This window comes from Mobula hypostoma, chromosome 24, assembly GCF_963921235.1.
Source record: "Mobula hypostoma chromosome 24, sMobHyp1.1, whole genome shotgun sequence".
NCBI classification, from domain to species: Eukaryota; Metazoa; Chordata; class Chondrichthyes; order Myliobatiformes; family Myliobatidae; genus Mobula; species Mobula hypostoma.
Window position 1 is genome coordinate 3240678 of NC_086120.1, and position 27994 is coordinate 3268671.

The 27994-nt window shown below is 42.2% G+C and overlaps 1 protein-coding gene across 2 annotated transcripts in view; it reads left to right on the forward strand.

The window, feature by feature from the left end:
* LOC134337405 (UV excision repair protein RAD23 homolog B-like) overlaps positions 1-17159 on the forward strand; it is a 110329-nt gene extending 93170 nt beyond the window's left edge. Inside the window, exon 11 of one of the 2 annotated variants that reach the window (XM_063032371.1) lies at positions 6765-17159. In XM_063032371.1, the coding sequence (XP_062888441.1) occupies positions 6765-6878 (114 nt within the window). In that variant the 3' untranslated portion in view covers positions 6879-17159. The remainder of the gene's footprint in view (positions 1-6764) is intronic. The other variant, XM_063032370.1, reaches the window with a different exon arrangement.
* The last annotated feature ends 10835 nt before the right edge of the window (positions 17160-27994 follow it).

The window sequence follows — 27994 nt, forward strand, 5'->3', positions numbered from 1 at the left end:
ATCACATTTGGATACAAACCAACATCTTTTAATTTCATTTGTTATGCTTGTCTGGTGCAGGCAGTGAAAGGTGACCAACTTGTTTCCCAGTGGCAGGATGCTGTAAATTTTTGGCAGGATTAAAGTGTACTTGAGTGAAGACAGATAGCTTGGTTAATATCCCTCTGGGGTATGAACTCCACTGAATTTCCTAGTTTTGTGTCTAAATTTAAGAAATAAGGATGTAAGAGTATGGCAACTGAAGGCTAAAGGTAGAGATGAACCAATTTTGGATGCTTAGTGAGCACGCTGTAGCTTCCCAGAGCAAAGATGAACAGATATTTCCCATTTGATCAAGCCTAGTGGCCACACTGTTAGTGATAATGATAGATTTTATGCACATACTATATAAGCAAACTTCTCAGTTTTTTTGAGGTAAAAAAATTGTGCTTTTATTGAGAATGGTTGTGATAGTTTCTGCTTGCTGTGTTTAAATGTTGTTCTCTCAATAAATTGATTTGCTGTACAACTTGCAGTACAACTTTCAGATGCTCATAGGTTTCAACGTTCATAGTAAAATTTATTATCAGAGTACATACAGGTGTCTCCTGCTTTTTGAACGTTCGCTTTACGAAACCTCGCTGTTACGAAAGACCTACATTAGTTACCTGTTTTCGCTAACAGAAGGTGTTTTGAGAAAAGGCAGCGTGCGAAAAAAGCAGCGCGTGATAAAAGGCAGCGCGCGCCCCGAGCAGCCAAGCTCCTCCCCCAGAACTGCATTCTAGCCGGCATTGCTTAAACACGTGCCTGTGAGCAGCAAGATGAGATTAGCAAGATGAGTTCTAAGGTATCGGAGAAGCCTGAAAGAGCTCGTAAGGGTGTTACACTTAGTGTAAAACTAGACATAATTAAGCATTTTGAGATAGAAGAAGATGACCTGCCTGCCTTGATGGAAACAGACGACGATGAGATGACACCTCAGTGTCCTACCACCCCAGTGGTCTCAACCTCCGGGCAGCGGACCGATACATTGCTATGGAGAATGCAGCGGTAGCCGGGACGCACCCAGCACATCTGTAAGAAAAAGGCCGAAATAAACAAGCTAATTAATTAGGTTGTTTATTTCGGCTTTTTTCTTAAAGATGTGCTGCGTGCATCCTGGCTACTGCTCGTACCACTGCATTCTTCGCGGATCGGTATCAGTCGGCGGCCCGGAGGTTGGGGACCACTGCACCACCCCAACCTCCGACGACTCAGCCTAACACACCATCATCAGTGTGCTCGGTGCTGTCTTCCCAATTCCCATAAGTGATACTACATTGTACATACATTATTTCTACTTTATATAGGCTTTGTATTTTTATGTGTTATTTGGTATGATTTGGCAGCTTCATAGCTTAAAGGTTACTGGAGAAAGTGTTTCTGCCAAGAGCGCTTGTGTGAGATTTTCGCTACGGTGGACAGTGCAGCAATGATTGTAGAAAAGTATTTCTACTTTATATAGGCTGTGTATTTATCATATCATTCCTGCTTTTACTATATGTTACTGTTATTTTAGGTTTTATGTGTTATTTGGCATGATTTGGTAGGTTATTTTTTGGGTCTGCGAACACTCACAAAATTTTTCCATATAAATTGCTGCTTCTCTTTATGACATTCCGGCTTACGAAGCGTTTTATAGGAATGCTCTACCTTCGGATGACGGGGGAAACCTGTATAACTCATCAGATACAAGCCTGAGATTCTTTCTCTTGCGGGTATGCGTAGCAAACCTATGGGACAGTAACTAAACAGGATCAATGAACAACAAGCTGTGCAAATGCAATATAAATAATTAGCAATAAATAACGAGAGCATGAAAGAAACAAGAGCGGGTCCTTAAAGTGAGAACATTGGTTGTGGGAACTTCATAAATATGAGTGTTGTCCCGTTTTGTTCAAGGGCCTGATGGTTGAGGGGTAGTAACTGTTCTTGAACCTGCTGGTGCACGTCCTGAGGCTCTTGTACTTTGTACCTGACAGCAGCAGCAGGAAACGAGCATGGTCAGGCGCTGAGGATCTTTGATGGATGCTGCTTTTCTACGGCAACGTTTCATGTAAATGTGCTCAATGGTTGGGAGGGCTTTACCTGTGATGTACTGGGCCGAATCCACTACTTTTTGTAAGATATTGGTGTTCAAAGACATTGGTGTTCCCACACCAGACCATGATGTAGCCAGTCAAAGCACTTCACACTATAATCTACAGAAGTTTATCAAGGTTTTTGATGTCATGCCAAATCTTTGCAGACTGCTGAGGAAGTCGAGGTGCTGTGGTGTTTTCTTTGCAATTATATTTATATGATGTGTCCAGGACTGGTCCTCTGAGATAGTGACACCCAGTAATTTAAAGTTACTGACCTTCTCCACCTCTGCTCCTCCGCTGAATGTTGATGAGGTTTGTTTGGGAAGTAAATACTGAAGAATAAAAACAATGTTGTAATCACGGAACAGATCAGTCTACACCTGTGGAAAGAGGCAGTTCGTTTTTTTTTCTAGTTCCAAAGTTTATCAGAAATCAAGACTAGTTTGATAATAGCACATCTACAGACATTTAAAGATTATATTATTTTTATAACAAACAGTAGTTTTGACCCCAAAAGGATTATAACTGCATTGGCATTTAAATTTTATATAAAATATAGCTGCTTTTCTTTACTCCTCTTAATGTAAAAAGTAAGTATTATTACAACAACACACCCAATGCTGGAGGAACTCAGCAGGCCAGGCAGCATCTATGGAGAAGAGTACAGTCGATGTTTTGGGCTGAGACCCTTTGGCAGGACCTGAAACATCTACTGTACCCTTTTCCATAGATGATGCCTGGTCTGCTGAGTTCCTCCAGCATTTTGTGTGTTGCTTGGATTTCTAGCTTCTGCAGATTTTCTCCTGTTTATTATTAAAACAACCCATAATTAACAAATTGTAGCAAATCACCTACACAATCCTTTACTTGCCTTTAGTGGATCTACGGTGGGAAAGTGTTGAGCAGAGTTCACTGGATTTGGCCCGAAGAAAAGTGACTATCTTGTTCTTTTGCAACAAATGTAATGTAGCAGTAATTTTTGACACATTGTGGCAATCTAACTCTGCAATAAATCCAGAGAGAATGTAGGGAAAACTAGTGTAGAGAATGTAGTGAATTTGGGCATAGAGACCAACGTGTCTATTATAAACACAGTCAACTTTATATCTTGCCCCTCCATAAAATCTATGCCCTTTAGTTTTAGATTCTCCAGTCCTGGGTAAAAGATTTTGGGAATTCACCTAATCTAGGTCCTTCATGATTTAAAAAATCTCCATAAGGTCATCCCTCAGCCTCTTGCACTCCAGGTAAAATAATCCCAACCTATTAAGTTTTATCAAAGAACTTAAAGCCTCCAATCCTGGCAACATGCTTGTGAATCTTTTCTGCACCCTTTCCAACTTAATGACATCCTTCCAAAAGCAGTGTCACCAGAAGAGCACACACTACTACACACTGCTAGATGCATTGAAGCATTTCTTTCTTAAAGGCTTTCTAACATGTACTTCATTGCCCAAGCTTTTTAATCAACTGAATTTCTCGGCAGAGGTGTGTGGTGCCCACTTGCTTCAATTGCACCCGTGCCTAAGAAAGCATGGTACCCTGTCTAAATGACTATCACCCAGTGGCAATTGCATCCACAGTCATGAAGTGTTTTGAGAGGCATATGTTGAAGCATATCAGCTTTTGTCAGAATGAATACTTGCATCCACTCCAACTTGCCTACAGGAGCAAAAGGTCTACAATGGATGCTATCTCATTGGCTCTTCACACAACCCTGGAACATCTGGACAGCAAAGATGTATACATCAGGAGGCTCTTTTTTGATTATAGCTCAGCATTTAACACCATCATCCCCTCATATCTACTCAGTAAAACTCCAAGACCTGGGCCTCAATGCCCCCTTGTACAATTGGATCCTTGATTTCTTCACTTGCAGACTCCAGTCAGCTTGGATTAACAAAAACATCTCCACAATCTCCAACAGCACAGGAACACCACAGGGATGTGTACTTAGCCCCCTGCTCTACGTGCTTTACACCTATGACTGTGTAACTAATTACAACTCCACATTGTACAAGTTCACTGATGGCACCACTGTTCTGGGCTGTATCAAAGGGGGTGATAAATCAGCATACAAGAAGGAGATTGAAAACTTGGCTGAGTGGTGTAATAACAACAACCTCTCACTCAGTGTCAATAAGACAAAGGAACTGATTATAGACTTCAGAAGAGGGAACCCGGAGGTCCATAATCGTCATTGGATCAGAGGTGGAGAGGGTCAGTAATTTTCAATTCCTGCATTACTATCTCAGAGGACCTGTCCTGGGCCATCAGAATCAGGTTTATTATCACCGGCATGTGACGTGAAATTTGTTAACTTAACAGCAGTGGTTCAATACAATACATAATCTAGTAGAGAGATAAAATATAGCCGCTGTCTTGCCATCTTTATAACTACATCAGTATGTTGGGACCAGGTTAGATCCTAGAGATCTTGACCCAGGAACCTGATGCTTCCTACTTCTGATCCCTCTGAGGATTGGTATGTGTTCCTTCATCTTACCCTTCCTGAAGTCCACAATCAGCTCTTTCATCTCACAGACATTGAGTGCCAGGTTGTTGCTGTGGCACCATTCCAGTAGTTGGCATATCTCACTTCTGTACACCCTCTCATCACCACCTGAGATTCTACCAACAATGGTTGTATGGTCAGCAAATTTATAGATGACACTTCAGGTATGCCTAGCCACAGTCATGTGTATATAGAGAGTAGAGCAGTGGGCTAAGCACACACCTCTGACGTGCGCCAGTGTTAATCGTCAGTGAGAAGATGTTGTCACCAATCCGCACAGATTGTGGTCTTCTGTTTAGGAATTCGAGGATCCAATTGCAGAGGGAGGTACAGAGGTCCAGGTTTTGCAACTTCTCAATCAGGATTGTGGGAATGATGGTATTAAATGCTGCGCTATAGTCAATGAAAGGCATCCTGACATAGGTGTTTGTGCTGTCTAGGTGGTCTGAAGCCGTGTGGGGAGCCACTGAGATTGCGTCTGCCGTTGACCTATTGTGGCGATAGGCAAATCGCAATGGGTCCAGGTCCTTGCTGAGGCAGGAGTTCAGTCTAGTCATAACCAACCTCTCAAAGCTTTTCATCACTGTCAATGCGAGTGCTACCAGACAATAGTCATTGAGGCAGCTCACATTATTCTTCTTTGGCACTGGTATAATTGTTGCCTTTTTGAAACAAGTGGGAACCTCTGCCGGTAGCAGTGAGAGGTTGAAAATGTCCTTAAATACTCCCACTAATTGGTTGGCACAGGTTTTCAGAACCTTACCAGGTACTCCATCGGGACCTTCTGCCTTGCGAGGGTTCACTCTCTTTAAAGATAGTCCAACATCAGTGGAGATCACAGGATTATCAGGTGCAGCAGGGATCTTCACAGCTGTCATTGTGTTCTCCCTTTCAAAGCGTGCATGGAAGGCATTGAGTTCATATAAATATTATTGCGAAGACACGACAGTGCTTCTACTTGGGAGTCTGTGGAGGTTCGGCATGTCATCAAAAACCTGTGTGGTGGAAAGTGCTTGACTGGCTGCATTACAGCCTGCTATGGGAACACCAATGCCTTTGAGCAGAAAATCCTACAAAAGGTAGTAGATGTGACCCAGTATGTCACAGGTAAAACCCTCCCAACCATTGAGCACACCTACATGAAACATTGCCGTAGAAGAGCAGCATTCATCATCAAAGATTACCACCCAGACCATGCTCTTTTCTCGCTGCTGCCATCAGGTGCCCCAGGACTTGCACCACCAAGTTCAAGAACAGTTACTACCCCTCAACCATCAGGCTCTTGAACAAATGGGGATAACTATACTCATTTAAGGACTCTGTTATACTATTATTTCATGCTTGGTTTTTATTGCTGTTTATATCTGCATTTGCAGTTTGGTACAGTGGATAGTTCCTGTTTGCAATCACTGCGCTAAGTATGCCCGCAGAAAAAGAATCTCAGGGTTCTATTTGCTGACATGTATGTACTCTGATAGCAAATTTTACTTTGAACTTTCTTCTTTTGGGTTGAACTCTCGGTTGTGGTTCTCTGAAACATTTCACAAAGTTGGTTACACTTCTTGAATGCAAGTTTTTTGTATTTGAATAAATGATGCCAATTGCCACCATTTCTTTTAGTGTATTCTGTAGACTTGACTCCTCATTCTTTACCCAGTGTTTTCCCAACACTTGCCCACTGGGTCTGCCTTTTGGGACAAAGTGAAATAACTTGTTACAGTCCTTTTCAGAACTTAATTTATTTTTCAAAAAAGAAGGAAAACCCAATTGCTATGAGTAGTTTAGAAAGCTATGCTGTCAGTTTATTTTCCCTGTGAGGCAGATTTCGCTGTCAAGTTGATTGTCCTCTTTTGCAGATTTAATACAGTATCCTATTGCTAGATGATGGACTCTTGGCTTTCCAATATTAGCTCTGGAAGAAATATTCATCTGTTGCTTTACACCCATGATCTTTACTGATCAGACATGTTATTTTTCCTAGCAGTGTGATGTTCTGTACTATCTCTGCTTGAGAAATGCATGCAGGAGATGTGGCATGCAGTTTTTGTATGTATTGCTCATTCTGGAGGAAATTTGCTGTTTTGTTTTGGATATGTATATAGGTGAAAAGATGAATAACTCAAGTTGATAATCTTTTTTTGTTTCAGTTAAAGGCACTGGGTTTCCCTGAGGGACTTGTCATTCAGGCCTACTTCGCCTGTGAGAAGAACGAAAATCTTGCTGCAAACTTCCTTCTCCAGCAGAACTTCGATGATGAATGATTTTTCTTTCCCCCCTTTCTTTCTTCCCTCCCTCCCTTCCTGCCCAAACCATCCCACTCCCACCCCCCCTCCATTCTTTTTAACAAAACTTGGTTCACTTTCTATGTAATTGGATGGTCTTTGGAAAGGCTAGGTAAAGTATGGGTTACCTGGCTGTATCAATATTGTGAAGTGCAGCACTGGAAAGCACATATTTAAACAATCAAATGCCATATCCCATTGGTCAGTCTATAAAAGGTGACATTTGACAACTTGTGATGACTAGCCAGTGGTTGGGAGGATATTGGTGATGTGTGGGAGATGAGCCTGTATTCAAAAAAGTTTATGCCGTGTGCACCAAAAATTTTCTAGTCCCCAGATCTTGGAGCAAACAATTGTGCATTTGTGCCTTTTATGAATATGGGCCTGGACATTGTGGGGAGGCGGGGGGAGAGACCGAAGGTCAAAGTGCTTCTGCAGCGTAATGTTTCAGACTTGCCTACAATCAGTATTTTCAGTAGTTTTTTTTTCTGTTTCCGGTGGGGTGAAAGAGGGGCTGGTGGAAAGAAATGTACAATCATTTGAATAGTAATAGCAGATATGAGATTGCCATTCTGGAATGAAGCTGGCATCTGATGTAATGTCCAAGAAGATATTGCTTGATTTCTCTGCTGACTACTGGAAATACGACCATAGCCATAGTCAGGCAGCAAAATATTTTATTTTAAATAAAAACTTAAGTTCCTGTGTTGAAAACTGCTGTATTAAAAAAAAATGCCGCTGTCTTGCATTGCTCTTTAGGAAGTGTATTGCGATCTGTATCTTTTATTTTTAAAAAATCTGAAGCACGGTATTAAACAACAGCTTGCAATCACTGCAGGAATCTTTAGCTTGTCTGAGTTAATAGCAGCAGCTTAAGTTTGTTAGAGTTGACCTCACCCTCTTACTTACTGCACGTAGCTGTTTCTTAATATTATACTACCTTTGCACAAATATTCTTAATAGTGCTAACTGGCCCCAGTCTAGAGAGCCAAACGGATCATATGGGCTTTGACAAAGAACAGTGATTTCATGGTAGGGGGCATTAAAAGGTGTTCAGAAAGTGAGCCTACAGGATAATGATGCATCCCACGACTGGTCAGTTCTGAAAATTCACTTTCAGCAGTTAAATTTGTGTGGGTAGGTCCGGTGGGAAGAAGAGAGGCTGGCTTTCCCCAAGATGGTTATGGGAAATGAATCTGTACTTGCCCTCGATACAGAAGTTGAGTAGCATTTTAACATGCATGGAAACGTTGAATAGCTATTTTCAAGATTAGCTGAAGGATCTTTAAATCACAATTAAGTGTAATTTCTGAATGGAAAAGGATTGGTCATATTTCAGTTCAGGGGTGATCTTTTTAATCTGTTTATTTCTAAGGTCCCTTTCGCTTATGCATGATATGTGCTTACTTACCCTTGCCCTGGTCTAAGATCAGAGGAACCCAAATGCAGTCACCAAGAAATGCAATAGAAACAAGAAATCTTTTCATTGTATAATTTCCAGTTTCAGTGAAAGATGAGCTTTGAGGTGCTTCAGAAGGGAAGTCAATTTGGATTTCTGCTCCTCTCTACATTAGATATTTGCTCTGCTAAAGACCATCCTGAGTAGTCACCACTGTAGTCCCATTTCCGCCCCATCTACATCTTTTCCCACCAAACTTAATTAACGATCGGAATTTGAAGAAATTGGTGCAGAATTTCACGAGGCACTGTTGAATTTGGTTACCTTCAAATAATATTGGCAGAATTTGTCTGAGGTGCAGGTAAAAATACTGTTCTATCTTACCTAGTGGATAGGCGAGTTTTTGTTTCTCTCACCATCTCACTGCAGTCATTTGACTTGTGCCTCAGGAACTCATAAGTGAAATAAAGAATATTTTGAGCACTGAAATTGATATTATTTTCTATATGAAGCCTGTATCAAATAAAATATTAATGAATTTCAGCTAGGACAGTCTTGAATTGCTCATGTAGTTGGATCAGAAGCAACTAGTTGCCTGGTAGTTAACAATTAAGTTAAAGGAGGAATTTTGCTTGGAATCTGTTAAACAAGTTGGTGGAATTATTAACTTTATGACCAAATGCTCCAAAGCTGGAGAAGTGGCAGCATGGAGAGGTGTGGTTGAGAAAGAGGTTACCATGTGGAATTGATAGCTGTCATGGTACTTGTATCAACCATCAGCATCTGTTTATACTAGAAGAGATCAGTAAGGATTGATACCTAATTGATTTTTCTTTGCTTGTTTTTCTTATGTTCCTTTTGTGCTGACTGCTGAAGGCTGAATTGAAATGGGTTGAGGGAAGGTGATAAAATGGTTGTCCATCGTTCATTTCTAATCTCACTACAGCAGGTCTTAAAACAAGAACTATCGATAATTGTTGGCCCATTTACCTAAAATGTCATTGCCAAAACAGATCTGGGAATAGTGGAATCAAACATAGCAGAACATTGAATAGCAAGGCTCGCCTTTCAAGGCTTTTAAAAATTCCTCCAGTGTATTATTACTTCCAAATCGGAAGCTATACCTCGAAAGATAATTGGAAATGTGGCCTTGGAAGGGGCTATGGTGGGAAGGGGCATCATCTATTTGGTGCTGGTGCTTTTTCTCTCCCGTACACCCACCTGGTGGTGCAGGTTTTGTGCTGGATCACTGTTGCTTAGACATAAGGGGATGTCAATTTGACTCCTGTTGTGTCTTGTTCTGTTTCTTTAACTCTCCAGAACCATTTTGTTCCAAGAAAGATTAAACCACAGTTTTGAAGAGCAGCACAGCTGAAGACTGGGTGGGGTGCAATTGACAAAACTATTACTCATTTCCCCTTCTGCTAATCAGTTGGGGTTTATTTATCCTGTTCTCTTTGTTGTATTAATTCGCTATTGGACCAGTGCACAACTATTTTTACACTGATAACCTTTGCAATTGACCTCTTACAGCCTGTGACTCAATTTTCCCCTGTATCACTTTGAGTCAAAATGAATTGTCAGCCCCAGTCTTGCATCAGGTACCTTTGACATAGAGCTGATTTGCTGAATGTTCCTGGGATTCATAATGTTTCAGTGTTAACTACAATAAAGGCTTTTTACAAAGCTTTATTATTGTAATTTTTCTGTCTGAACACACTTGTGACATTCTGATTTTTAAGCACTGTACTGGAGATGAATTACTTAACACCCACCTTTCTTCTCTGGATACCTGGATTTAATCCAATCCTATCAGGTGAATAGAAATTGCACTGGTTGAGGTTCCAATACAAAATGAGTCTGATCTAATTCCCATTGACATTGCTCTTAATTTTGGGTGAATTTATGATTTTTCTCACTAGTATATTAAAAAGAACTAACATCAGTGTAGACGGGGTGCCCCTTAGCTCTTGAATGAGTTGATCATAAATGCCAAAGTAGTGGTCTAATTACTTCCTGCTGGATGAGATTGACGGTGCATCATTCCCGTACATCTAACTTCAGTTAACAACGTGACTCAAAGCCATGTAAAAAAAAAACATGTTACTGCTATATATCAAGTGAAAAGTTATGTACAAAACTAGGCAGCTTCTTATTTAATGGTGATATACACCAAAGCTTGGAGCCTGACTTTTGCTATTGGTCTACAGCTGGTTGGCATTGAGAAGCAGTAGAGTTAACATGAGTCAGCTTTGTGTTTGGAGTGGAAACTCTTGCACTTTCTTTCATATCCCAGTTTTTGTGCTTTCACTCTCCAGGTCTGAATCACATGGGTCCCAGCTCCCATGTTCCCTTTAAATTTACTAGGTGCATTGTGAACTTTATTGTAAGACAGTGTAAGATCGTGTAAAACATAGTGAATCAAAAATGTATTGGAATAGCATCCAAGCCTCTGGAAAGTCTGCTTATTCAGCATCATCAAAGTATGCTGGATTATTAAGAGTTTTTCTTTAATCTTGTATAGTGGGTGTTTGAGAAAGGGATGAGATTTAGTTTGCTTTCTGATTAGTGTAATGAGATAAAGAAGTACTGCTGGCACCTGTAGAATCGTATTCTAACTGAACCGGAACCTTTTGGAGAAGAGGCGAAATTCTCAAATGTGGATGAGAATTTAAATGCTGGAAGAACTGGGGGTGGGGGGTGGTGGTCAGGCAGCATTTATGAAGTAAAATGGAGAATCAACATTTCAGGTCAAGGCCCTTCACTGTGCTAAATGATTTAATCTTAGAGCATTATGATGGCATATTGAAGTATAGAAATAATTCTTTTCTTCCACTATTAGGATCAAGAGTCTTCATTGTATGTAGAGATTGGGAAGAGTGGCTTATTCAAGAGATGGTTTTATTTTTTCCAAAATGATGGAATAAATAAAGACCAGCTCCAAATGAGAGAATGATTGGTTGGCAAAAGAATCAGTTTGGATAGAATTGTACAGCACAGAAATGGGGATCCTTCAGCCCATCAGGATGTGTTCTAGATGTTACATTAGGGTTTAAATTACTCATATACAGGATATGTGTATTGCACTACTGGAGGAATCAATGTGTCGGGCAGCATATGTGGAGCAAGAGAGGTATGGTTATCAACTGTGCATCAGAACTTGCCAATGAAAAGGAAAACATGGCTGAGGTCCATAACTACTCCTTTGCTTAATAGAATGTAGGAGGAATCCAAATAGAAGTTGGGGTAAGAAAATGTTCTGTAGTGTGGGTGAGAGTGTTCATCAAAAGGACTGTTTGGACTGTGTTCCAGAAAGAAACAGGGCTATCTGATGGGGAATAGAGGTGTATAAATGCTGGATGTCCATGGTGGAGCAGGTGAATTGGCAGTTGTCAAAATGGTGCACATGAAAGACACCTAGAATGTAACCCTTTCACTGTTACCACCATTCTGTTATCTTCACTCTTCCTACCGTGTCACTTGTTTTAAAAAATGTTACTCTTTTCTCTGTTCCTTTGTCTCTGCTGCATTTGATCTCAGAATGGGGGCTTCCATTCTATAACATAGGTGATGTTCCTCCCCCCTCCCCAACACTAAAAAAAAACAGATTTTCGTTTACACCACATTGATGCCCTCAACTGTATCTCCTCCATTTCCAGCACATCTGCCCTCACTCCATCTCTCTGCCAAGGAAACAGGAAAATGGTTTCCCTTGATCTCACATAACATCCTACATGTCTCCGTATCCAGCACATCATTCTCCGTAACCTTCAATGTCTCCAGTGGAATTTTACCACATCAACAAACACACCTTTCTTTTCACCTCCCACACTTCCTCAGGGATCAATCTCTATGTGACTCCCTTGACCATTCATTCCTCTTCACTGATCTCCCTCCTGGCAATTATCCTTCAAGATGACAATACATCTATCCCTACACCACCTCTCTCACTGTCATTCAGGGCCCAAGACAATCCTTCCAAATAGGGAGACATTTCACTTGGAAGCCCATCAGGGTTATCTATTGTATCTAGTGTTCCCAGAGTGGCCTCCTCTACATTAATAAGACTCAAAGCGGATTGGGAACCACTTTGTCAAGCACCTTCACTCTGCATGTCACAAAAGTCAGAATCTCCCAGTGGCCACCCATTTCAGTTCTATTTTCCATTTCCATAACTGACACGTCTGTCCATGGCCACCCCTACTGCCAGAAATGAGGCCAAACCCAGGTTGGCGGAGCTACACCTTGTATTTTGTCTGGGTGGCTTCCAACCTAATGGCATGAACATTGATTTCTCTAATTTCCGGTAATCACTCCCTTCTGTTTCCTTCCCCAACCCTCTTCCATTCCCCATTCGGGTTACCTTCTCATCCTTTCTTCCCCCTACATGACCTGCCTGTCACCTCCCCTTTATTCAGTGATCCACTGTCCTCTCCAATTCGATGCCTTCTTTATCAGGCCTTTAGCTCTTCCACCTATCATTTCACAGCTATTTACATCATCCTTTTCCCCCAACCACCCATTTTCCCTCTCTCCTAACACCAGCCAGCTTATACTCCTCCCTATGCTCCCTTATTCTGGCTTCTGCCACCTTCCTTTCCGGCGAAAAGTCTTGGCCAGAAACTTTGGATTGTTTATTTTCCTCCATATATGCTGCTGGACTTTCTGTTCCTCCAGCATGTTGTATACGTTGCTCAAATTTATCAGCATCTGCAGAATCTGTTGTATCCAGTGTTTGAGCTCGGAGAACAGTATGTTGGTGTGGAGGAACACTTCTTGTGGGGGAGAAAACTGACAAATCAACACTGAAGGGGCAGGGAGAGAGGAGCTGTTTCAGGCAAGAGCAGAGCTGAGTTAGGCTGGCCCATAAATTGAAGCATTGTGCTCAAAGGCAGCAGTTACATAAGAGGTGAATTGATATTTGTATTGCTGCCCAGCATATTGCAGTAACATCTGGGAAGATTTTCCAGAGTTTGAAAAGAATGCAAGCAATGACTTAAAAAGTATGGTTCCTGTTATCAGCAAAGTCAGAAATAAAAGGATAAGGAAGGAAAAAAGATGTGGCTGATGTGAGTTTGGGGGGGGGGGTGGAATGCTTGAGATGGATGGAAAGAATAGACATCATCATGTGGAGAAGCCATGAACATCAGAGAGGCTGGTATTGTAGCTTTTGAGTTGGAAACATGGGTTAAGTTACAACTTACAGGAAGAAATATGATTAAATAAGATTGTGAAAGGATCTTAGAAAACGGATTGCACAATGAGGGTAACAAGTTAGTAAAAAATCTAAAGGTTGAATTGAAAGCTAATGTAATTTCCTGAAACATGGAGGGGCAACAGGGATTCAGTGCACAAATTCTAGATGTTATGTGGGAACATCAGGATGCTTTGTGGCTTGGGGACCATATGTATAGTGTCTAATCAAACTTTTGAGTTTGAACTAGGGGTGTGATTTTCAACTGGGGAGGGGAGTAGCAGAAACAGACATGATTGGCAGAAGCAGCAGTTAAGTTGGAAAAGAAGTTTAATACAGAAAAGTGAAATAATGCTTTAGCCAAATGAATGAGAGATGGTGGAATACTGGCTCAGCTCTAAACCATGTGTACAGACAGAGTGACCTGGGTGTACATGTGCATAAAATTTTGAAAGTGGGAGGGCATATTGAGGAAGTAGTTAGTATAGCATGGGATCCTGAGAATCATAAATTTCAATATTCATGCAAACACAAGGTTATATTGAATTTCTACTCTAACTCCCTCTACAACTTTGAAGATGATACCACAATGGTCGGCCATATCTCAACTGGTTCATGAATCGACGGGACCGGAGTCTGAAGTGTAGTACTTGGGGCTCATCTGGAGTTCAAGGTGATTGTTAGGTCTTGGGTTAATGCTGAAGGTTGAATTGGAAGGCCAGAGGCCTGGGTCTGCATATCTCTGCAAGTCTCCTGGGGTAGTTGAAGGCCTAATGCCTACATGCAAATGCAAATCCAGGCCTGCTGGAGACTGAAAAATATGGACTGTCTTGGGGTTAGAGCACTGTATACATACATGGGGGGAAGGGAGGAACGAGAGGTTTTGCTGTTTTGTTCCTTGTATTTTGTGTAGCTAAACTGAGCAATGTGGGCATTTTGTGTTTGTGCCAGAATGTGTGGCGACACTTGTGGATACCCCCAGCAATCCTCGGGTGTATTGGTTCTTAATACAAGGGACACATTTTACTGTATGTTCTGATGTGCATGTGGTAAATTATCTTGGATGTTGATGAGTTGGAGTACAGGAAGGAAAAATGATACTAGTGATATGGTGTCATAACAAGAACCTTTTCCCTCAATGTCAGTGAAACAAGAGAGTTGGTCATTGACTTTAGGAAGGATAGTGGCACACATGTTCCTGTCGATATCAACAGTGCTGAGATTGAGAGCTTCAAGTTTCTATAAATGAGCACCTGGTCCAACTACATATGACCAAGAAAGCTCACTATTGCCTCTATTTCCACAGGAGGCTAAAGAAATTTGGCATGAACCTTTCACTCTCACTAACTTTTATTGCATTATATTCTGATGCATCAAGGCTTGGCATGGCAACTGCTCTGCCTGTGACTGCAAGAAACTGCAGAGCTGTGATGCAATCAGCACATCACAGAAACCAGCCTTGCCTCTATGGACTCTGTCTACACTTCTTGCTGCCTCTGTAAAGGAGCCAGCATAATCAGAGACCCCACCACCATATAAATTCTCTATTATCCCCTCTTCCCATTAGGCACAAGATACAAATGGCTGAAACCATGTACTAGCAGATGACATCTAACACGCTGGTAAGACTTTTGAACAGTTCCCAAGTTGGATAAGATGGACTCTTAACCTTACATTCTATCTTGTCTACTTGCACCGCACTTTCTCTGTAACTAACACCTTATTCTGCATTCTGTTGATGTGCATCTTTGTCCAACCTCAATACACTGATGTAATGAAATGATCTGAATGAACAGTATGCAAGAAAAGTTTTTTCACTGTACCTTGGTACATGTCACAATAATAAACTAACTTATCAGTTTAAGAGAAATGATCAAAGTGAGCAAGATTATGACAGATTTGGATAGGATTAAGAGATGCTATTTTTAATGAAAGACAGTTCAACGATCGGGGCTGCAGATTTAAAGGGGGATAGGAGGAAAACTCTGGAACTTGCTGTTTGCAAGGTTGGTGAAAGCAGAGACAAAGCAAAGTGTAATTGAATAGGCACAACAGAAAATTAAATTACAATAGAAATGAAACTAAATAGATTGTTCAACAAGCAGCCAATCTCCCATGATGTAGATCTGTGATTTTAGGTGTAAAACATGTCCAGGTTTTATAATTAAAATAGATTAATAAAGATTTTAGGGCGGGAAATATTGGCAAGTATCACCAAGGCAAACTTAATGGTATTTTATAAATATAAAAAGAAAAATAACCAAATGTCTTTTAAAGGAAATAAATATAAAATGAACAGTAGATGCAAATATGGTATATTGACTTTCAGATTTGGAGTTGAAGATAATTTGAAAATGCTTCAGCTTTGTCTTTGAAAATGGTGTCAAATGCATGGTCAAAGTTAGTCAAAATAGGTCAAAAAATAAATCTATAACTGAAACAAGATAAGTAAATATATTGCACATACTCCTTGCCTGTTATTAAGTGTTGTGACACTGCAAGTGTTGGTATCATTCCCATTTTTTTGGAATACAGTGGCTTTGATGCTATTCATAACCAATGTGTTTCTGGGAGGAGAGCCAACTGCAAAGTTTTACTATCACAGACTCTCAATTCTGTTTGGATACCTTTTGAGGGTGGTAGTTAGTTGTTCTCAGATGGTTTCATTCATTCCAGGTAAGATACTTCTGCAATTCTGTTGATCATGTGGAGAAAAGGAAATGGAGTGAAATACCCTCTGATGGGGATCTTGGATGAAGATGATCTGCTCTTCACACTTGGGGCTGAAGATATTCTTGTATCATGGACTCAGTGGATTTCATCCATCACTAAACTTCTCTTTCATGATGACCAATATATAATATCCAAGAATGGTCACAGATAACACACTAGTAGCTCAGTTGCCTGTCAAAAGGATTCTGACTCTTTGAATCAGAAAATCTATGACACAGGAAGAGACAATTCATCCCATGTGATGAATTAAAAAAAGACATTCCAAATCTATCATGGACTAGGGCTGAAGCTATAAACCTGGAGATTGTGGCTTTTCTTGTGCTGTCCAAGTAGTTGATAAATGTGAGTTTCAGCCTCCAACTCTTTCAAGTACTTAACAGCCTAGATGAAAGAAACACTCATTTTATTTCCTGTATCAATTGTTTTAGATCTCTACCCTCTGGTTTTTGACATTCTGTGGAGGGATATGTGTCCTTCCTATTTTTCTTGGTCTCTCAATTAAATTTTCCTTAGCTTATCTACTTTTTCCACATAGCTACAACTTCCTTGCCCTAGAAACATTCTCATAAATTTCCTTTATACATTCCAGTGCAATCACACTTTCCTGTAATGTAATTCTACTAGAACCTATGTGATCTTGTATTCTCTGCCTCAACTTCTAAAGGAAAGCATCTTTTTATCCCACCTAATTGCCCTTTCATCTTCTAAACCCTAGACAATAGAGGACTAATCTGCTCAATATCTCCTTGTCATATAACCCAGTCAACACAGGAACCAGTCTGGTGAATCTGCTGTAATCCTTCCTTGCCTAATTATGAAATAAAATTTGCTGTAATGTAATTTGCATTGGGAAATTAAATACAAAATGTGAAAGAAACAGCAAATGTTATGAATTTATTTCACTGGATTTTATAGTGGTGGGTTTATATTGCTGTTTAGCAGGTTTTTTTCCCTTGAGTTTTCCATATTATTGCTCTCAAGTGTCTGAAATAGCTAGTTTAAATGCAAGTTGTGCACCTAAGAGACCAATGTTATTTATTATGAGTTATATCATTAACCTACCTGAATAGGCATTTAAAAGTGTATGTCCCAATTCTGACTGAAGTTTGGAGGGTGATAAGTATCTGCAGTTGTTTCTATCTCCAAATTCAGCTGCTGGTCAATTTAGAGGTTCTCTTGTCAGTTTCCAAAGCAAATCTCATAAGTGGCCCCACCATAATGGACCAGTAGTAACACTCTTTGTATTGAGAGAATGGTAACCTCTTTAATGCTGAGGTTGCATGTATTAGTTTTGGTTGTCTCAAAATTCTCTAGTAATAAAGAGCGATGTACAACTTGCCTTCACAATTTCCAGCTCCAGCTGCACCTGCATGTTAATATTCGGTGATAACAAGGTTCCTTTGGACATCAACAATTCCCAGTCTTTCAGCATTTTAAAAATAGCATTTCAGTTTTTCGACCAAAGTGGTTAAAATCACATTTGTTGCCATTTACTCCAGCTGCATACTCATATTTTAATGTCTTTGCATTCTCATCACTTCTGCCCACTTAATTTCTTACTATCAGCAAACTTGGAAATATGTTTGGTGCCCTCAGCCAAATATTAGATTCAGATTGTGAACAGTTGGGGACCAAACACCAATTCCTGTTGCACCCCATTAATCTCAGCCCACCAACCTAAGAAAGATCTGGGTTTCCAGTTATTAACCAGCCTTCAATCCATGTTAGTATTTTACTCCTATTCATGTCCCCTAACTTTGTACACTAGCTCTGATGTGGCTAATTATTAAAACACCTCCTAAAAATCCAATTACACCACATTTTCTGCCTCGTCTACTTTGAGCTATATCCTCAAATTGTTTCAATAGATTAGTCTAATCTACCAGTTCTTTTCATAAATCCGTACTGGCTTTGTTCAACTATATTTCTTTCTAAGTGTCTTGGTATGAGTTAGCTTTTTTCATAGATTCCAACATTTTCCCAATTACCAATGTCAGGTTCTTCCTGTTCCCCTTTTTGCTTTCATAAATATTGGATCATAGTTACCATCTTAAATCTATAGAAGGTCCAGAATCTATGGAACTTCATTGGATAACCGAAGTATCCATCATGAACCATCTTCAAAAATGTGGGCAGTTAGGACATTAACTTTGCTGCCAGTAGATGTTTAGCTCATGCTTAGTTTAATTACTCATTTTCATTACTTCTGAATTTTTTTTGTATATTTTTCTGTGAACATACAAAGTACTTGTTTAGTTCTCATTACGATTTATAAAATTACCCTTTTCTACCTGTAAGGGCACAATGTTTGTTATTTTCTTTTCTATATATCTATAGAAGTGCTTATCACCATATTTATTTATATTTGCAAGTTTAATGTCATAATTTGTTTTCCTTGCACTATCAAATTCTTGGTCATTCCTTCCTGGATTCTTGGACACTCATACTTCAAGTTTCATCATTTTTTTTCCTGACAACCTTAAGTCTTTTGCTTAAATATCATGATATCTTTAGTTTTCCCTGAAATCAATGATTGAACTTGTTGCATTTTCTGCATTAAAAAGAATGTATATACATTAAGAATATTGCATTATGACTGAAAGTGCTAGTTTTGCACTCTACCACAGTTAAACTGCCACTCATAGATTTCTTTGTTTAGGTTGACAAACCTGGTATCAGATTGAACAACATTAATTTCCAACTGAATGAATATAAAATTCCGTTGTTTTTATGGTCAGTTTTTTCCAGTAACACACACTAAATGCAGGCCATGCAGCATATATGGAAAAGAGTACAGTTGACATTTCGAGCTGAGGCCCTTCAGCAGGACTGGAGAAAAAAGTTGAGTCAGAGTTAGTGAGTGGAGGAGCAGAGGGTGAAACACAAGGTGATTTGTGAACTGGGGTGGGGGGGGGTAGTGAAGTAAACAGTTGGGAGGTTGATTGGTGAAAGAGATATAGGGCTGGAGAAGGGGGAATCTTATAGAGTTATGAAGGCCTTGGAAGAAAGAAAAAGGGGGAGGAGCACCAGAGAGAGGCAATGGGCAGGCCAGGAGATGAGGTGAGAGAGGGAAAACGGGATGGGGAATAGAGAAGGGGGAGCATTACTGCAAGTTCAAGAAATCAATATTCATGCCATCAGGTTGGAGGCTACCCAGATGGAATATAAGGTGTTGCTCCTCCAACATGAGTGTGGCCTCATCATGACAGTGGAGGAGGTCATGGATGGACATGTCAGAATGGGAAGTGAAATTAAAATGGGTGGCCACTGGGAGATCCTGCTTTTTCTGGCTCTAAGGTAAGTGCTCAGCGAAGTGACCTCCCAGTTGAAATCAGGTCTTACCAATATACAAGAGGGCACACTGGGAGCACTGGACACAGTAGGTGACCCCAAGAGACTCACAGGTGAAGTGTCACCTCACCTGGAAGGACTGATTGGGGCCCTGAATGGTAGTGAGGGAGGAGGTATAGGGGTAGATGTAGCACTTGTTCCACTTGTAAGGAAAAGTGCCAGGAGGGAGATCAGTGGGGAGGGATGAATGGACAAGGAAGTCATGTAGAGTGTGATCCCTGCGGAAAGCAGAGTGGGGGGGGGGGGAATCCCGCTGGAGATGGCAGTAGTTACGGAGAATTATGTACTGAACACGGAGGCTGTTGAGGTGGTAGTTGAGGACAAGAGGAACTCTATCCCTGGTGGTGTGAGGGCAGCCATGTGCGAAATGGAAGAGGTGCAGATGAGGGCAGTGTTGATGTGGAGGAAGGGAAGCTCCTTTCTTTGCAGAATGAAAAGCCTCATCCTGAGAGCAGATGTGGTGGAGACAAAGGAATTGAGAGAAGGATGGCATTTTTACAAGTAACTGTGTGAGAAGAGGTAAAGTCCAGGTAGCTGTGAGAGTCAGTGGGTTTGTAATAGCCATCAGATTACTGTCGAGAGAGGGGAGGGGAGAGGAACCAGGTAAATTTGAGGGCAGGGTGGAAGTTGGAGGCAAAGTTGATGAGCTTGGCTGGGGGGAAGGAAGCAGCACCAATGCAGTTATCGATGTAGCATAGACTATTTGCAGAGTGACACCAGTGTAGGCTTGGAACATAGACTGTTCCACATAGCCAAAAAACTGGCAGGCATAGCTGGGACCCGTGCTAGTACACATGGCTACACCTTTTGTTTGAAGGAAGTGGGAGGAGCCAAAAGATTGTTGAGGGTGAGGACAAATTCCGCTAGACAGAAGAGTGGTAGTGGAGGGGAACTGATTGAGTCTGGTTTCCAGAAAGGAGAGTACTTTGAGGCCTTCCTGGTGGGGGCCAGAGGTGTATAAGGACTGGGCATTCATGCTGAAAATAAGATGCTTGGGCCAGAAAACTTGAAACAGACAGATTTGTGGATCTTGGGAAGGAGGTAGAAACAGAAGGTGGAGGGTGAGGGAACTATGACGTTGGTGGCAATGAATGGGAGATCCCCAGAGCTAATAAGGTCAGTGCTGGTGTGGGAGACAATAGCCTGGTGCTCCTTAGTGGGGTACAATTTGAGGGGTAAGAAAGAGGAGGTGTCTGACAGTTGCTGGGCCTCAGCAAGGTAGAGGTTAGTCTGCCAGACTACTACAGCACCCTCTTATCTGCAGGTTTGATGGTGAGGTTAGGATTAGTGGAGAGCAGAGACTTTGGAAGGAGTGAGATTGGAATTGGAAAGCGAAGTGGTGAAATTGAGTTGGTTCATGTCTTGTCAGTCAGTTGGCAATGAAAAGATCCAGAGCGGGCTTCCCTCAACCACATCCCTTCCATTTAGTGCACATCCCCATCCTCCCACCACCCCACCAGGAATAGGGTTCCTCTTGTCCTCACCTACCACCCCACAAGCTTCAGCGTTTAGCACATCATTCTCTGAGACATCCACCTCTTCCAACGGGATCCAATAGCCAAGCATATCTTTTCCTCACCATCCCCTCCCCAACTCTCTGCTTTCTGCTATGCAACTCTTCTGTTCATTCGTCCCTTCCCACCAATCTCGCTCCTGGCACTTTTTCTTGCAAGCAGAACAAGTGCTACACCTCCTACTTCTCTACCATTCAGGGCTCCAAACAGTCCTTCCAGGTGAGGCGACACTTCACCTGTACTGTATCCAGTGCTCCCAGTGTGGCCTGTTGTACGTTGGTGAGACTAGATGTAGATTGGGAGACTGCTTTGTCGAGCACCTACGCTCCATCCACCAGAAAATGTGTGATCGTCCAGGGCCACCCATTTTAATTCCACTTCCCATACCCATTATGATATGTCATTTCATGGCCTCCTCTATTGTCGCGATAAGGCCACACTCATATTGGAGGAGCAGCACCTTGTATTCTGTTTGGGTAGCCTCTACCCTGATGGCATGAACACTGACTTCTCTAACTTCTGGTAATGCCCTCCCCCACTTCTCTATTTCTCATTCCCTTTTCCCCCGCTCACCTTCTTTCCTGGCCTGCCCATTGCCTCCTTCTGGTGCACCTCCCCCTTTTTCTTTCTTCCATGGCCTTCTGTCCTCTCCGATTAAGATTTCCCCTTCTCCAGCCCTGTATCTCTTTCACCAATCAACTTCCCAACTATTTATCTCACCCCTCCCCCTCCCAGTCTCACCTATCACCTTGTGGTTCTCCCTGCCCCCCCCCCCCACCTTCTAACTCTGACTCATCCTTTTTCTCCAGCCCTGCTGAAGGGTCTCGGACCAAAACGTTGATTGAACTCTTTTCCATAGATGCTGCCTGGCCTGCTGAGTTCCACCAGCATCTTGTGTGTGTTACTTGGATTTCCAACATCTGCAAATTTTCTCTTGGTGATTGGACTCTTTTCTAGTGGTCCCTTTGCAACAAGATTATTAATGAATCGTGTAGTAGTAGATCTAAAAATAACCTATTCCCCAGTTATAAACTTGGAGCTTGAAGACAGATCATCCCTACACAGATGCATGAGACCGCTATCTGTGTCTAAAGATGTGTGTCCTGCTTATAACATTGATGATGATATATCATCCAAAATCAGCACTGGCTTAAAAAAACACGTGTTAATTTCAACAGCAATGATAGAGAATATGCAGGATGCTTTCTGAAAAGTGAAACTTGACTACTGCTTGCTATTCATTGTCACCAGTTTTGACAGTGATGGTAGACAAATCTGAGTTGGATCTTATGAGAATACAAGAAATAGGAACAGGAACAGGGTGTCAAGAGCAAGAGGCAAGACCAAAAGGCAGTATGGAGATTGGCAGCACCTGTGCAATAAGACATAGGAGCAGAATTAGGCTATTTGGCCTATCGAGCCTGCTCTGCCATTTCGTCATGGCTGATCCATTTTCCCTCTCACCTCAATCTCCTGCCTTCTCCCCACATCCCTTCATGCCGTGACTAATCAAAAATCTATCAGCTTCTGCCTTAAGTATACCCAATGACTCAGCCTCCATCCACAGCCACCTGTGGAATTTTTGAGAACAAGGTACAGGCTTCACCAGTTCTGATGAAGGGTCTCAGCCCAAAATATTGACTGTTTACTCTTTTCCATAGATGCTGCCTGGCCTGCTGAGTTCCTCCAGCATTTTGTATGTGTTGCTTGGATTTTCAGCATCAGCAGATTTCCTTTTGTTTATGAATGGGAGTGGCTATATTGAGAGGGGTTGCTGAGGTCAAAGTGCAGGCATTGCTGAGAAAGGTCAGTAATGACTAAGTGAGGTTTTCTATTTTAATTCTTTTTCTTCATAGAGACTGGAGATAAAGAACGTAGGAGCTCGCATGGTGCTCCTTCAGAATGTGGGCAATTCAGTGTTCCTGGTGACTCTGCTTATGGGAAGAGTGTCCAGCTGTAGCTCCTATCTGACCACATAGAGGAGATGGAACTACAGTAGGACCAGTGTTGGAATATCGGGATGCTGAAAATGTGAAAGACAAGTGGGCCATATTGGATACTGTTGGAGAGCATGACTTCTGAGAGGAAGGAGGTGTCAGCAGTCAAGTTTGATGCACCATTGTTAGCCCTGTTGAAACGGAAGGAAAAGACTTGGTGAGCACAACAGTGGAGGATTTGTCAGTGAGGGGGAATTGACAGGCATTTCTTTGGGCAACAGTGGGACTCTAGAATGGACTGCTGCTTTCCCTGGTGCCACGATCAGGAATGTCTCTGAGGAGGGACAAAACATTCTGAAGGGGGAGGGAGATGTTGGAGTACATATTGTTCCTAAGGACATTAGTTAAAGGGATGAGGTCTGCAGGAAGTTGTGGAGAAGGATAAACAGCAGGACCTCCAAGATTATAGTCTCAGGATTACTCCCAATGTCATGTGCTAACAGGGGTTAAAATAGGAAGATAGGAAAGATGAATGCATGGCTTAAAAGCTGGTACAGTGGGGTACTTTGATCATTGTGATCTCTTCTGCGGCAGGTGGGACCAAGAAGACACGTTGAAATGCAAGGGGCCAATATTCCTGCGGGGAGTTGTGCTCGTGCTAGTCAGTGGGGTTTAAACTAATTTAGCAGTGCGAAACTCAGTGGCAGTTGAGGTGATTGAGTATAAATCAAATAAGTCCAATTTTTGGGAGGACTGCTAGAATCAACTTTAAAGTGAGAAGTCTCATGAGCAAGTCAGATAAGTTTAGAATATGGATCAGCGCAAGATAGTACAATCACAGAAACGTGATTGTGTGAAGAGCAGACTAATGATCTGGGCTATAGATGTTTCGGCTGTTATAGGTCTCAGTCACTGGAAGTTGTAGTAACTACAATGCTCCATCTAGTTCTGTGGACGAAGGTGTTTTGTTAATGTGATGGGTTAGAGGAGAATGGCCATGCTGGTTCGAGCTGACAAGAAGGCAACAGTAACATGTGTTCTGACAGTGGTATGGAGAAGGGCACCACTGAACTCGCATGTTGAACCTTGAGGTGGATGGGCTATGGCAGCAGACGACCACACCGGGTTCCACTCCTGTACCTAATGAAGTGGCCACTGAGTGTAGCTTAGAAAATCTGTTTAATTGCAAAACCCCCACTGAGTGAACTGCATTCTCAGCTTCCTTTCCTCTATGATGTGACAAGAAGTGAGGTTAATTAGATTAGGGAATTGTAAGCAGCCTGTGTCGCCATCTAGTGATATCCAAGAACATTCAACCATAGGCTGACATATGCCACAAGTGCCAATGAATGAACAATTCTAAAAAAAGAGGGAGCCCGACCACCACTCCTTAACATTCAGTGGAATTCCAACTTCCTTGGGATTTCCACTGACAAGAAAATAACTGGATAAACTCCTTAACACTGTCGAGAAAAGCTGGGTCAGAGTCTAAATTTCCTGTGGTGAATGCTGGATATCCCAAAGCCTTTTCATCATCTATAAGGTACCTTTTAGGAATGTCTTTAAATACACTCTACTTGGAGCTCCAATGACACCCTTGACACCATCCAGATCAAAGCAGTTTGTTACTTCACTGGCTTCCTATCTATCCCCCCAAATATTTAGTTCTCCCACCACCATTTCTGGATATTTCCAGCAACTGCTATGTTTTGTATCTTGTAGTTTCAGGATTGCTTTTCCATCCCTCTCACCCTCCCTTCTCTCTCTACGTAAAAACATGGATCACCAGTGATCTAAGAGCTCTTCTCAACCTCAAAAAGAGAGCCTTTAGATCAGGATTTGCAATGTTCAGAGGCAGCTAAAGGAGAAGATCAAGGTGGCTAAGGAGAAATATAGGAGAGAGCTGGAGAACAAGCTTGGGTGGAGTATCACATGGAAGGTGTGCAGAGGCTTGAAGGACATCACTGGCTTCAATCAGCCTAGTTGTAGAGCCTTGGAATGCAGCCGTGAATGGGCTAATGAGTTAAACCAATTCCTCAATAGGTTTGACAATCGCCCTCCTGTTCGCACCCCATCAGCACACCAGTCCAGGTGCCGAGACACCCAATGCTCCCTCAGCCCCAATGCCTCCCCTCCTCCCTTCTCCTCTCTCCAGTTGAACACGTCGATGGACAACACAGGCTACCACTGTCTACATCCCCTCCTTACCCTGCACCTACCATCCACACCTCCACGTACCAACTGCTATCATCCCGATCTTCAACCCCCCCAGTCCCCACTTTCCACCAACTCCCCAGTCATCATGGATTCACCTTCACTACTGAGCAAGTGAGAAGGGCTTTGGGGAAAATCAGACACTGAAAAGCACTGGGACCGGATGCTGTGAAGCCCAAGGTCCTGAAGGAGTGTGCTGAGCAGTTGTGTGGAGTTCTCCAGCGCATTTTCAGTCTGAGTCTCAGCCTGGGAAGGGTCCCGACTGTGTGGAAAACGTCATGTGCGGTCGCAGTACCCAAGAAGGGATGACTGGAAGTCTTGAATAACTACTGTCCAGTGGCCCTGGCCTCACATATTATGAAGAGCCTAGAAAGGCTGGTCCTGGCTCACCTCTGACCCCTGGTCAGATCAGCCCTCGATCCCCAGCACTTTGCCTACCAGGAGCACATTGGAGTCGACGTTCTGTCACCTACCTGCTGAACAGAGCCTACTCCCAATTGGATAAGCAGGGCAGCACCACGAGGATCACGTTCTTTATTTCTCAAGTGTCTTCAATACCATACAGCCCTCATTGCTGGGGGGCAAAGCTCCATTCAATGCAGGTTGGTACTTCCATCGTTTCCTGGATAATGGACTACCTGACTGGCAGACTACAGTTTGTGTGGCTTCAGAGCTGTGTGTCAGACATGGCTATAAGCATCACTGGGCCCCACATGGGACTGTATTGACTCCTTTCCTGTTTATGCTGTATACCTCGAACTTTAGATACAACACTGAGTCATGTCATCTGCAGACATTTTCTGATAACTCAGCAATAGTTGGGTGTAGAAAGGGAGGACAGGAGAATGAATACAGGGCCCTGGTGGAGGACTGTCAAATGGTGCAAGCTGAATCATCTGCAGCTCAACATCAGTAAAAGAAAGGAGATGGTGTTGGACTTTAGGAAGACTAAGCCTTCACTGCTCCCTGTTACTATTGATGGTGAGGGCGTGGATGTGATGAGAGGGTGTACCTGGGGGTGCACCTAGATGCCAGACTTGAGTGGAGCACCAACACAGAGGCTGTATACAAGAATGGCCAGCGTCGCTTCTACCTCCTGAGGACACTGAGGTCCTTTGGAATGTGCAGGCCTCTCCTTCACATGTTCTATCAGTCTGTTGTCGCCAGTACAATTGTCTATGCGGTGGTGTGCTGAGGCAATGGCATCAATACGGGTAGTGCCAACAGGCTCAATAAACTGATTAGAAAGGCTGGCTCAGTTATAGGAGTCAAACTGGGCACACTGGAGGCTGTGATAGATCAAAGGACCCTCCAGAAAATCCTGGTAATTCTAGACAATGATTCTCACGCTCTGCACGCCACCTTGGCTGAACAGAGGAACATTTTCAGTAAGACAGATGTGCTGCTCCAAAGAGCGATATATGACGTCATTAGGCTAAATAATGAGTCAATCTATAGCCAAGGAAGTTATGACCCCCTACGAGGTAATTTATTTTTTCATTCATTTTTATTTCTCTTCTAATATTTGTATAACTGTGAACCTGTAATGCTACTGTGACATTGTAATTTCCTTTGGGATCAATAATCTCTCTGCCTTCCCCCCACCCCCCCATCTCTCGTCCCCCCTCTCTCTCCGGCCCCGCCTCTCTTCCTCTCAACCCCTGCCCCCCCGAGACAATTGCAAGAACGATACAGTTGTGATAGTAGGTGGAGGCCTGTGACTAGTGGTGTGCTGCCAGTATCAGTGCTGGGTCCATCATTATTTATAATATATGTTAATAGTTTAGACGATAATGTGGTAAACTTGGTCAGCAAATTTGTCGATGGCACCAACATTGAGGACAAGGAAGGCTATGAAAGCTTGCAGTGTGATCTGGACTAGCTGGAAACTTGGGCTGGAAAATGCCAGATGGAATTGAATGCAGACAAGTGTGAGATGTTGCACTTTGCCAGGACAAACTAGGGGGTAGAAAACTTGCATAGTGAATAGTGGGGCACTAGGGTGAGCAGTGGAACAAAGGGATCTGGGAATACAGATACATAAGTACTTGAAAGTGACATCACAGGTATATTGGGTTGTAAAGAGAGCTTTTGGCACATTGGCCTTTATAAATCAAAGTATTGAGTACAGGAGTTGGGATGTTATATTGAAGTTGTGTAAGACATTGGTGAGGCCAAATTGTGTGTAGTTCTGACCACCTATCTGCAGGCCAAGATATCACTAAGATTGAAAGAGTCCAGAGACCTTGGAACCTGTTGTAAGGAAATGTTGAACCCGTTAGGACTTCGTTCCCCAAGTTTAGGATAATGAGTGGAGATTTGATAGAATGTGGTTGGTAGTGCAAATACTGTATCATGTTTTATTGTTTTTCATTTGTAGTATGGATTTACAGTACTGTGCAAAAGTCTTAGGCACGCAAGAATTTTTAAAATATGGATTCAGATGGCATGGCCTCCACAGAGCACTGATCTCTGTAAAGACGGAAGCAAGCGAGATGGCCAAAGTCCGCAGTCTGCAGAAGATGCTTGGAACAGCCGACCTGCCAATTTTCTTACAAAACTGCATGATAGTGTAGCTAAGAGAATTGATGCAGTTTTAAAGGGTGGTTACACCAAATATCGATTGATTTAGTCTTTTACTGTTTACTGTCTTTTATAGTAATTTTTGATGTTTAGAAACTTTTCATTTCATTATTTTTGACAGCATTTTCACTTTACAATTTTTTTTACGTGTCCAAGACTTTTGCGCAGTA